General features: G+C 35.7%; 1 protein-coding gene across 22 annotated transcripts in view; it reads left to right on the top strand.

Annotated features, from left to right (window-relative positions):
- The window catches only part of STXBP5L (syntaxin binding protein 5L), a 422,914-nt gene that overhangs the window by 208,045 nt on the left and 202,050 nt on the right, over positions 1–12,819 (top strand). For all 22 annotated transcript variants that reach the window (XM_067034516.1, XM_067034508.1, XM_067034500.1 and 19 more), the window contains one exon: positions 2,160–2,283. In XM_067034516.1, the coding sequence (XP_066890617.1) occupies positions 2,160–2,283 (124 nt within the window). The remainder of the gene's footprint in view (positions 1–2,159; positions 2,284–12,819) is intronic.

The raw sequence follows: 12,819 nt of genomic DNA, 5'->3' as shown, positions 1-12,819 counted from the left end.
AATAACCACTGATGAATTCAGAGTTTTGTTTTGGAAATCCAAGATCATTTTCAGAAGTAACCATATTAATTTTACTTCCACATTAGCTGTGAAATTTTTGTTTCATTACATCAATATTTTAAAAATAATCTCTCACAGAGAAATCTCTCAGAGTCTGACATGAGGATAACCTTTTAATTCCTTACTAACTGTTATTTTTCCTTTTTTCAGATTGTTACCTAGCTTTTTGAGTTTCCTTTGTCTTTTTTGTTTACAAGAAATTCAGTCACAGCCACTGAGTTTATTTTCCATATTGTTTTTCATTAAAATTTTTTTTCTTTAATTAGTTGTATTATATTTGTTTTTTCAGCAAATGCTTAAGGTTCTTTTTAAAGAAAACAGTGGGGTATAATCAAATAAATAGAAATTGAATATTTACCCATTAAGTCAGTTCAAATTCCAGCTCTTCAATCTCTTCAGTGATGACTATTTGACATCCTATTCTTTAATAGCAAGTTGGTTTTACATGCCTACTCTTCTGTACAATATGTGTACTTCTTTTATAGTACTTATCTTGGTTTTATGTTATATATATCATTTTTATATCTGTCTTCTCCAGTAGACAGAAATTCAGTGGGATAGAAGAAAAGGTTAGGGCTGGGGCTCTGCGCCTACCATTTATAGCAAAGTAGTCTGAGAGAACATTAAATTGACTGAGGTTCATCCAGGTTAACATGTAGAGGAGGCAAGAAGTAACATTTCCCTTTAGTCACATAAAAAACAAGAAGAAATAAGCAGAGAAGACAAAGAAGAGCGTTTTTTCCCTCTCACTGCCTCTACTGAACCCTGGCAATAAAGAAGTATTCTCTGCCCAGTAATAAAGACCAGGGTGAGAGAAAACATAAGTCCAGTGTGTCATGATATCTTTTGCAATTAATCAAATCTTACTTATCTTGAGGTCCACTCATATACTATTTCATTTCTGATATGTCTAATGATTGCTCTAGTCATTTATTTATAACTCTAACAATACTTATTGTTGGGAAATATGTTGTGTGTGTGTATATATATATGTATAAGTTTGATATAAAATAAATATATACAGAACTTAGTTTTATAAATATAGATTAAAAACTAAATGTTAAAAGTTCCAAACAATAAATATTATTAATATTGGTATAAATGTTTCCTATCTCGCAGTTGTTTAAGTTCTTTTAAGGAAAGGATCATGCTGTATATACATCTGTTCAACTTTTATGCCTACTAAAGTTTCTTTCATTCTGCTTATTAGCACATTACCCAAGTTCCATATATACTTTATTAATTTTGAAAGAATACCAAGTGTGGAAATATTTGATAACATTAATTACTTATTCATTTAACAGATTTTTTGAGTACCTACTTTATGCAAGACACTGTGCAACCACTGGGAATAAAACAAAAGAGGAAAATGTAATGATTACTTTTTAATTTTATTTACTTTACATCTACAGAATGAAACTGTAAATAAAAAAATTTTAAACTCTTCTTGCTTTAAGTCAACTTAAATAGTATATGTTAGAGTTAATATAGTCCAATGATTCTAAATATGGGTTTTGTAGTCAGATGCTGGCTTTGAGTGGTGTAACCTAAGCAAGTATCTCAATCTTTCTAGGCCTATTTCACCACGTGTAATTTGGAAAAACATAATATCTGTTTTGTAGGATTAAATGAGATAATGTACATAAACTGCTTACCCTGGGGTCTGGCATGTAGTAAGCCCTCAAATTGCAACTCTTATGTAAACTACCTTTTAAGTTGGCTATTTTAAGTGTAACTAGGCTTCTACCTCACCAGAGATTATCTTCTGATAACCTTGCTTTTACTTCTGTGTAATAATTTTCAAAGAAGCATTAAAGGGTATGGGGAGGACCTAGGATTTACAACAAAAAGTTCTGGGATCTAACGATATTATGAAATTTACTTAACTTTTCTTTGTCTTAGGAGGTGAGTTTTTGTAGCCTTTTATAAGCCTATAGAAGGTTGAAACCAAAGGTAGTATGACCTAGGTCAGAAAAATTACATGTTTCTTAAGTGTTATTGCTATAATAATTCTGTGTTAAAATATTTTTCCTTTGGAATATAGAATGATATATCAACTTTTTCCCTCCTCTACTTGTTTTTAATTGTTATTTTATTAGGCTATTCATTCAATTGATTGGCATCATGAGGGCAAACAATTCATGTGCAGCCATTCAGATGGTAGCTTGACTTTATGGAACCTGAAAAGCCCAAGTCGTCCTTTCCAGACCACAGTTCCACATGGTAAGATGTATGCTTTCAAAAGAAATCAACTCTGGAGATTCAGTGCCGTTACTTGCAGTAGGAAAGTTGGTATCATTATCACTAGAAAGAGGTAATAGGACATAGCTTCTGATTCTAAATACCCCTTTATACCTCCTTCAGATCCCTGCATTATGACCCAAAGTTTCTATATTTCCCTTCTTTCTATCTATCAATTTCCTACATTGTAAGTGATACCTATTCAATTTTGATACCAAAAATTGAATAACTGATGGTTGATGTACCTGAAGCAGAGGAGATAATATAGTATATTTGACAAATATTAACGGATAAGGAGCTAGTAAGAGAATGGCACTTTATAGATCTGACTCTTGGACCGAATTTCTGTACTGCTTTAGAGTCTGTTGTTTTCTAAATTCTCCCATTTATTTCCATTTCTGCCATTTGATTCCACTAAATTATGACTACATGGTTTTTATCGTAGGTTGTATTTATCTTATTATATTCCTCATTGAAAGGAGATATTTAGGATTTATGTTGGCTCTGTCTAACTAGGCAGAATAAAAATTTCAAATGTATGAATATCTTTTATTCAGAAGCCATATTATTTTCCATAATATTGGTGATGATCTGAGTTTCGTGTTTACCTCATACCATTGGTTGGTTGTAAGAATAAAGAGGTCAAAACCTAGAGGTTAATCAAATACATTCTATTTCATCGTTTCTGAGTGTTTATTGTAGATTCACATTGAGAAAATAGTGGTATGTTTTTATAGTGGGTGACCGACCCATAAATCAAAAGATGGAATTATTCCAAGTTGGGTTGGTTTGCCATTTTTTGTACCACAGTTGCATGTTCCACTGCAAAAGATTATATTATTGCAACATTTACCTTAGCAGTTTACTTAGAGATTACCTTACGTTTAAAAACTTACTTAGAGATGCTTTATTTATTTAAATAGAAGTACAGTTGATATATTATTTATATCAGTTTCAGGTGTACAACATAGTTTTTCAATATTTTTATAGATTACACTCCAGTTAAAGTTTTTACAAAATAATGGCTATAATTCCCTGTGCTGTACAATATTCCTTATTGCTTATTTATTTTATACATATAAAATAAATGTATATGTATCTCTTAATCTCATACCCCTAATTTGCCCCTCCCCCCTTCCTTCTCTACTCTGGTAACCACTAGTTTGTTCTCTATATCTGTGAGTCTGTTTCTGTTTTGTTTTTGTTTTATTTTTTGGTTCCACGTATAAGTGACAACATAGAGTATTTGTCTTTCTTTGAATTATTTAACTTAGCATAGTACTCTGTGCTATTCTGCCATCCCTGTTGTTGCATATGGCAGAATTTCATTCTTTTACATGGCTGCGTAATATCCATTATATAGATGTGATATGTACACACACACACACACACACACACATATATGATCTGAGTCAAATTTGAAATTCTCATTTTTACTTTGTACTGTTTAAATCTTCACTGTTTTTTTTTATTATTGGTTGATTTTTCAGTTCTTAGAGAAGTAAGTTAAAATATCTGTTATGAATATTTTCCTTGTAATTCTATTCATTTTTGTTTTTATACTCTAAAAATCAAATAGCTAAATGTGGCTGATATCGTTTATCAGATACTCTGTGATTTAACTGGTGTTTGACTAGGAATCAATTTCTGAGAAAGCGGCATTAAAATTTAATGATTATAGAATTGTCTACTTTTCACTTTAATTCTGTCCTTTTTTGTTTCATGTATTTTAAGGTTTTATTGTTAGGTATCTATCATGTCTCCTGTAGAGAACATATAGTTGGGTCTTGCTTTTTTATTCAGTCTTACATAATTTGGTTGGAGTGTTTAGTGCATTAATGTTAAATATAATTACTGATGGGATTGGATTTAGGTATACCAGTTTATTATTTGTTTTTTGTTGGTCCTGTCATTTTTTGTTCCTTTTATCTCCCCTTTTTGCCTTCTTTTGGATTGAAAGATTTTATTATGATTCCATTTGAATTTACATATAGGCAATTTAATCTTCACATATTCTTTTTAATCTGTTGCTCTAGGGCTTACAATATATTGTACTTCCTTAACTTGCCATATTCTATTAGGGTTTATTGTAACACTTTACATAAAATGTAGAAATTTCACAACCACATATATTTATTTATCTTCACCCATTGTCCTTCAAGCAACAGTTATCATATGTATTACATCTAAATACAATGTTATAATTTTTGCTTTGAATACTCTAAGTATTTTTTTATTGATGTATAGTTAACTTACAATGTTTTGTTAGTTTCAGGTGTACAGTGTAGTGATTCAGTTATTTTTTTTTCAGATTATATTCCAGCATAGGTTATTACAAGATACTGAATATAATTCACTGTTTGATACAGTAAATCCTTGTTGCTTATCTATTTTATGTATAATAGTTTATGTCTGTTAATCCAATACATGTAATTTGTCCCTCCCCACCTCCCTCCCCTTTGGTAACCATAAATTTGTTTTTTATATCTATGTCTGTTTCTGTTTTGTATATAAATTACTTTTTAGATTCCACATATAAGTGATATCATATAGTATTTGTCTTTCTCTGTCTGACTTCACTAAGTGTAATATTCTCTAGGTCCATCCATGTTGCTTCAAATGACAATATTTCATTCTTTTTTATGGCTGAGTAATATTCCATTGTATTTATATACCACATCTTCTTTATCAATTCATCTGTTGGTGGGCATTTAGGTTGTTTCCATGTCTTGGCTATTGTAAATAGTGCTGCTGTGAACATTGTGGTGCATGTATCTTTTCAAATTACAGTTTTCATTTTTTTCTGGATATATACCCAGGAGCTGGATTGTTGGATCATATGGGTAGCTCTAGTTTTAGTTTTTTGAAGAACCTCCATACTATTTTCCATAATGGCTGCACCAATTTACATTCCTTCCAACAATATACAAGGGTTCCCTTTCCTCCACATCCTCTCCAGCATATATTATTTATAGACATTTTGATGATAACCATTGTAACCACTGTGAGGTGATAACTCATTGTGGTTTTGACTTGCATTTCTCTAATAATTAGCAACGTTGAGCATATTTTCATTTGCCTGTTAGCTATCTGTATGTCTTCTTTGGAAAAATATCTATTTAGGTTTTCTGCCCATGTTTTGTTTGTTTGTTTTGTTTTGTTTTGTTTTGTGGTACGCGGGCCTCTTACTGTTGTGGCTTCTCTTGTTGCAGAGCACAGGCTCTGGACGCACAGGCTCAGCGGCCATGGCTCACGGGCCTAGCTGCTCCACGGCATGTGGGATCCTCCTGGACTGGGGCACAAACCCGGGTCTCCTGCATCAGCAGGTGGACTCTCAACCATTGCACCACCAGGGAAGCCCTCTGCCCATGTTTTGATTTTTTTTTTTATATTGAGTTATATGAGCTGCTTGTATATATTGGATATTAACCCCTTGTCAATTGCATCATTTACAAATATTTTCTCCCATTCTGTAGGTTGTCTTTTTATTTTGTTGATGGTTTCCTTTACTCTGTAAAAGCTTTTAAGTTTGATTAAGTGCCATTTGTTTATTTTTGCTTGGATTTTTTTTGCCTTGGGAGACTGATCTAAGATAATATTGCTACGATTTATATCAGAGAATATTTTGCCTATGTTCTGTTCTGGGAGTTTTATGGTGTCAAGTCTTGTATTTGAGTGTTTAAACCATTTTGAGTTTATTTTTGTATCTGGTGTGAGGAAGTGCTCAAATTTCATTGATTTATATATAGCTGTCCAGCTTTCCAAACACCCCTTGCTGAAGAGACTATTTTTTCTCCATTGTATATTCTTGCCTCCTTTCTTGTAGATTAATTGACCATAAGTTGTGGGTTTATTTCTGGGCTCTCTGTCCTGTTCTATTGATCTATGTGTCTGTTTTTATGACAGTACCATACTGTTTTAATTACTTTACCTTTGTAGTATAGTCTGAAGTCAGGGAGCCTGATTCCTTCAGCTCTATTTTTCTTTCTCAAGATTTCTTTGGCTACCAGGGTGTTTTGTATTTCCATACAAATTTTAAAATTATTTGTTCCAGTTCTATGAAAAGTGTCATTGGTAATTTAATAGAGATTGCATTGAATCTGTAGATTGCCTTGGGTATTATGGTCATTTTCACAATATTCGTTCTTCCAATCCTAGAACACAGTATATCTTTCCAGCTGTTTGTGTCTTCTTCAGTTTCTTTCATCAGAGTCTTATAGTTTTTGGCATACTGGTCTTTTGCTTCCCTAGGTAAGTTTATCCCTAGGTGTTTTACTCTTTTTGATTTCATGGTAAATGGGATTATTTCCTTAATTTCTCTCTCTGAGAGTCCATTGTTAGTGTACAGAAATGAAACAAATTTCTGTATATTGATTTTTCATCCTGCAACTTCACTGAATTCATTGATGAGCACTGATAATTTTTTTGGTGGCATCTTTTGAATTTTCTATGTATAGTATCATGTCATCTGCAAACAGTGATACTTTTACATCTTCCTTTCCAATTTGGATTCCTCTGTTTCTTTTTCTTATGTGAGTGCTATGGCTAGGACTTCCACAACTATGTTGAATAAAAGTGGCAAGAATGGGCATCCTTTTCTTGTTCCTATCTTAGAGGAAATGCTTTCAGCTTTTTACCATTGATTATGATGTTAGCTGTGGGTTTCTCAAATATGGCCTTCATTATGTTGAGGTGTGTTTCCTCTGTGTCCTCTTTCTAGAGAGTTTTTATAATAAATTGATGTTGAATTTTATCAAAAGCTTTCTGCATCTATTGAGATGATCGTATGGTTTTTATTCTTCAATATGTTGATGTGGTGTATCACATTGATTGAATTGCAGATATTGAAAAATTTTTATCCCTGGGATAAATCCCATTTTTCATGGTGTATGATTCTTTTAATGTATTGTTGGATTCAGTTTGCTGGTATTCTGTTGAGGATCTTTGCATCTATGTTCATCAGTGATATTGGCCTGTAATTTTCTTTTTTTGTGATATCTTGGTCTGGTTTTGGTATCAAGGTGATGATGGCCTCATAGAATAAGTTCAGAAGAGTTCCTTCCTCTGCGATTTTTGGAATAGTTTGAGAAGGATATGTACTAACTCTTCTCTAAATGTTTGGTAGAATTCACTTGTGAAGTTAGTTTGTCCTGAACTTTTGTGTGTTGGGAATTTTTAATTAATGATTCAATTTCATTACTGATTATTGGTCTGTTTATATTTTCTATTTCTTCCTGGTTCAGTCTTGGGAGAGGGTGCCTTTCTAAGAATTTGTCCGTTTCTCCTAGGTTGTCCATTTTATTGGCGTATGGTTGTTCATAGTAGTCTCTTATGATCCGTGGTATGTCTGTGGTGTCAGTTATAACTTCTCCTTTTTCATTTCTGGTTTTATTGATTTGGGTTGGCCCTCTACCTTTTTTTCTGGTGAGTCTGGCTAAGGATTTATCAATTTTGTTTATCTTTTCAAAGAACCAGCTTTTAGTTTCATTGATCTTTTCTATGTTTTTTAACTCTCCATTTCATTTATTTCTGCTCTGATCTTTATGATTTCTTTTTTTTTTATGATTTTTTTTTCTTCTACTAAGTTTGGGTTTTGTTTGTTCTTCTTTTTCCAGTTGCTATAGGCATAAGGTTAGGTTGCGTATTTGAGATTTTTCTTGCTGCCTGAGGTAAATCTGTATCACTGTAAACTTCCCTCTTAGAACTGCTTTTGCTACATCCCGTAGGTTTTGGATCATCACACTTTCATTTTCATTTGTCTCTCGGTATTTTTTTATTTCCTCTTTGATTTATTCAATGATCCACTGTTTGTTTAGTAGCATATTGTTTAGCATCCACGTGTTTGTGTTTTTTTGCATTTTTTTCTTATAGTTGATTGCTAGTCTTCATAACATTGTGATTGGAAAAGAAGCTTGATATGATTTCAGTTTCTTACATTTACTGAAGGTTGTTTTGTGGCCTAGCATGTGATCTATCCTGGAGAATGTTCCATGTGCACTTGAAAAGAATGTGTATTCTGCTGCTTTTGGATGGAATGCTCTCTAAATATCTAAGTTCATTTGGTCTAATGTGTTATTTATGGCCTGTGTTTCCTTACTAATTTCTTGTCTGGATGATCTGTCCATTGATGTAAGTTGGGAGTTAAAGAACCCTACTGTATTTGTGTTACTGTCAGTTTCTCCTTTTATATCAATATCTGTTAATATTTGCCTTATATTTTGAGGTTCTCCTGTCTTGGATGCATATATATTTACAATTGTTATAACTTCTTCTTGGATTGATTCCTTTATCATTATGTAGCATCTTTCTTTGTCTCTTATAACAGTACTTATTTTAAAGTACATTTTATAAGTATTGCTACTTCAGCATTCTTTAGATTACCATTAGTATAGACTACTTATTTCCATCCCCTCACTTTCTGTATGTGTCTCTAGATCTGGAGTGGGTCTCTTGTAAGCAGCATATATATATGGGTCATGTTTTTGTAACCATTCAGCCATCTGAATTATTTTTTATTGAAGTATAATTGATTTATAATGTGTTAATTTCTGTTGTCATCCTATGTCTTTTGGTTGGAGCATTTAGTCCATTTATGTTTAAGGTAATTATCAATTTTTATGTTCTTATTACCATTCTGTAAATTGTTTGGGGTTTGTTTTTGTAGCTTTATTCTCCCTTCTTCTTTTCTCTTTTCTTGTGATTTGATGACTATCTTTAGTGTTATGTTTGGATTATTTTTTCTTTTCCATGTATATATCTTTCATTGCTTTTTGATCTGTGATTACCATGAAGTTTTTCTATAGCAATCTCTCTCTATATATATATGTATATATACACATGATTGTTTTAAGTTGCTGATCTCTTACTTTCAAATGCATTTTAAAAACCTTGCATTTGTACTTTCCTCCACTCATGATTACTATTTTTGATGTCATATTTTACATCTAATTGTTGTATATATCCCTTAACTGTTTATATAGGTGATTTAACTACTTTCATCTTTTAACTTTCCTACTAACTTTGTTTGTGAATGATTTCCTACCTTTACTGTATGTTTGCTTTTACTGGTGAGCTTTTTCATTTAGTAATTTTCTTGTTTCTAATTGTGGCCTTTTCTTTTCCACCTAGAGAAGGTGAAATGTTCCTTTAACATTTGTTGTAAAGCTGGTTTGGTGGAGCTGAACTCCTTTAGCTTTTGCTTGTCTGTAGAGCTTTTGATTTCTCCATCAAATCTGAATGAGATCCTTCCTGGGTAGAGTATTCTTGGTTGTAGTTTTTTTTTTGCTTTCATCACCTTAAATGTATCATGCCACTCCTTTCTGGCCTGCATATTTTCTCCTGAAAAATCAGCTGATATACTTACGGGAGTTTCCCTGTATGTTATTTGTTGCTTTTCCCTTGCTGCTTTTAATATTCCCTCTTTATCTTTATTTTTTGTCATTTTAATTACAGTATGTCTTGGTGTGTTCCTCTTTGGGTTCATCCTTTATGGGACTCTGTACCTCCTGGACTTAGGTGACTGTTTTTTTCCCAAGGTTAGGGAAATTTTCAGCTATTATGTCTTCAAATATGTTCTCAGCCCCTTTCTCTCTCTCTTTTCCTTCTGGGACCCATAAAATGCAAATAATCAATGTGCTTGATGTTGTCCCAGAGGTCTCTTAAATGGTTCTCATTTCTTTTAATTATTTTTTCTTTTTTCTGTTTAGCAGTAGTGATTTCCACTACTCTGTCTTCCAGCTCAGTGATCCATTCCTCTATATCATTTAGTGTATTATTGATTCCTTCTAGTGTATTTTTCATCTTAGTTATTGTATTCTTCATCTCTGTTTGGGTGTTCTTTATATTTTCTAACTTGCTGTTAAAACTTCTAACTTCTTGCGCTGTGCATTCATTCTACTCTTGCGTTCTTTGATCATCTTTATTATTGTTACTCTGGACTCTTTCTTGGATAGATTGCCTCCTATCTCCACTTCACTTAGTTCTTCTTCTGAGGTTTTATCTTGCTCCTTTATCTGGAACATGTTCCATTCCCATCTCATTTTTGTCTAAGTTGCTATTTTTATGTATGTGGTAGGTTAGTTACATTTCTTTACCTTGGAGAAGTGACCTTCTGTAGAAGACACCCTATGCATCCCAGCAATGCACTCCCCTCTCATCACCCAACGTATATGCTCTATGGTTTCCCCATAAAAGGGCTGCGTGGGTCCTTCTCTTGTGGTGGGCTGACTATCTGGGCACTCTGGTAGGCTTGTTTGTCCTCTTGTTCAGTTGGTTGCCAGGCCCTGCCTTGTGTGGATGCTGCTGGCTGGTGTTTAGTGGGGCCTGGTCATGAGGCAGCTGGCTGCAGAACACTACGGGACCCCAGGGCTAGTGCTGGCTCATGGGTGGGTGAAGCCAGGATCCCAGAGACTCTGGGGTTGTTGACCACCAACTACTGGATGAACCTGGTGCTGAAGTTAGTGCTGGACTACTGGCAGGCAGAGCTGGTACCTAGAGTCTGGCTGCAAGACTCACGGACCCCAGAGCTTGTTTCAGATCATTTTGGGGGGGCAGTTCCTCATACATTTGGGCATGGTATCTGAGGTGTCCCAAAGCTTGTATGACCTACTGGTGGTAGTACTGGGGCCCAAATGGTCCGAGGATAGAGTCTGTTGTGCTGTGGGTAGGCTGGGTCTGCAGGCAGTGGGATGGTAGTTTTCTTGCATCTGGTGTCAGCCTTTTGGTGGGTGAGGCTGGTCTAGAGGCTAGTGCAGGCTTCCTGAAGGGAAGGGCTGGTGCCTGTCCACTGGTGGGTAGAGCAGGGTCTTGGCCCTCTGGTGGGAAGGCCTTGTCTGTGGGCACATCTACAGGCTGCTGTGGGCTCAGGAATTCTTTAGGCAACCTCTCTGCTGGTGGGTGGGGCAGTGTCTCCACCCAGTTAGTTGTTTGGCCTGAGACATCCCAGTGCTGGTGCCTACAGGCTGTTAGGTGGGGCCTAGTCTTGGTGCTAATGAGCTAAGATGGCAGCTGCCAGCAGCAGCGTCCACATGGTAGAATGTTCCCAAATATGGCCTCCACCAGTGTCTGTGTGCCCAGGGTGAGCTTCAGTCACACCCCACCTCTCTGGGAGACTCTCCAAGACCAAGACATAGGTTTGGCCTGAACTCCTGTCAGATTACTGCTTTTGCCCTGGGTCCCACTGGGTATGAGATTTTGTGTGCACCCTTTAAAAGTGACATCTCTCTTTCCCCCAATCCTGTGGGGCTACAGAAATTAAGCCCTGCTGGCCTTCAAAGCCAAATGCTCTGAGGCTCGTCTTCCTGATGCCAGAACCCTGGGCTGCGGAGCCTGAGGTGGGACTCAGAACTCTCACTCCTGTGGGAGAACCTCTGTAATATAATTATTCTCCAGTTTGTGGTTCGATTGCCCCCTGGGGGGGAGGGATTTGACTATAACACGAGTGTGCCCCTCCTACCCATCTCACTGTGGTTCCTTCTTTATGTCTTTAGTTGTAGAAGATCTTTTCTGATACGTTCCAGTCTTTTTCATGGATGGTTTTTCTGCAGATTGTTGTGATTTTGGTGTGCTTGTGAGAGGAGGTGAGTTCAGGGTCTTTCTACTCTGTCATCCTGGCCACTCCGCAAGTGTTTTTTTTAATTCAAAAGAAAAGCATTCTTCTTTATTTTCTCTTATTTGTAATTTTTTTTTTTTTTTTTTTTTTTTTTTTTTTTTTTTTTTTTTTTGTGGTACACGGGCCTCCCACTGTTGTGGCCTCTCCCATTGCGGAGCACAGGCTCCGGACGCGCAGGCTCAGCGGCCATGGCTCACGGGCCCAGCCGCTCTGCGCCATGTGGGATCTTCCCGGACCGGGGCACGAACCCGCGTCCCCCGCATCGGCAGGCGGATTCTCAACAACTGCGCCACCAGGGAAGCCCTTATTTGTAATTTTTAACACTTTTCATTTGTTCCTGAAGATATAAGTACATCAATTCACATTTCTTGTAGTACATGTCTGGTAGAAATGAATTCACTTAGCTTTCCTATACCTGAAAATTTTTTTCTTTTGCTTTCATTCTTGAAGGAAACATTTTTGCTGGATGTGTATTTCTGGGTTAACTATTAGTGTATTTCGTTTTTAAGGTTCTGAACACTTTAAAGGTGTTTCACTATTTTCTGGCTTACTGATTGAGAATGTGTGACACTGATTTTTGGTACCTCTGTATATAATGAGTCATTTTCCTCTGGCTGCTTTCAGATTTTTTTTTTTTTTTTTTTTTTTGCGGTATGTGGGCCTCTCACTGTTGCGGCCTCTCCCGTTGCGGAGCACAGGCTCCATGGCCATGGCTCACGGACCCAGCCACTCCACGGCATATGGGATCTTCCCGGACCGGGGCACGAACCCATGTCCCCTGCATCGGCAGGCGGATTCTCAACCACTGTGCCACCAGGGAAGCCCCTTTCAGATGTTTTTTATACCTTTTATTTTCAGCAATTTGACCATGATATACGTAGTCTTATTTTCTTCAAGTTTATTCTGTT

The sequence above is a fragment of the Kogia breviceps genome, chromosome 5, assembly GCF_026419965.1.
Source record: "Kogia breviceps isolate mKogBre1 chromosome 5, mKogBre1 haplotype 1, whole genome shotgun sequence".
NCBI classification, from domain to species: Eukaryota; Metazoa; Chordata; class Mammalia; order Artiodactyla; family Physeteridae; genus Kogia; species Kogia breviceps.
Note: the sequence above shows the minus strand (reverse complement) of the source record. Positions and strands in the feature narration are given on the sequence as shown.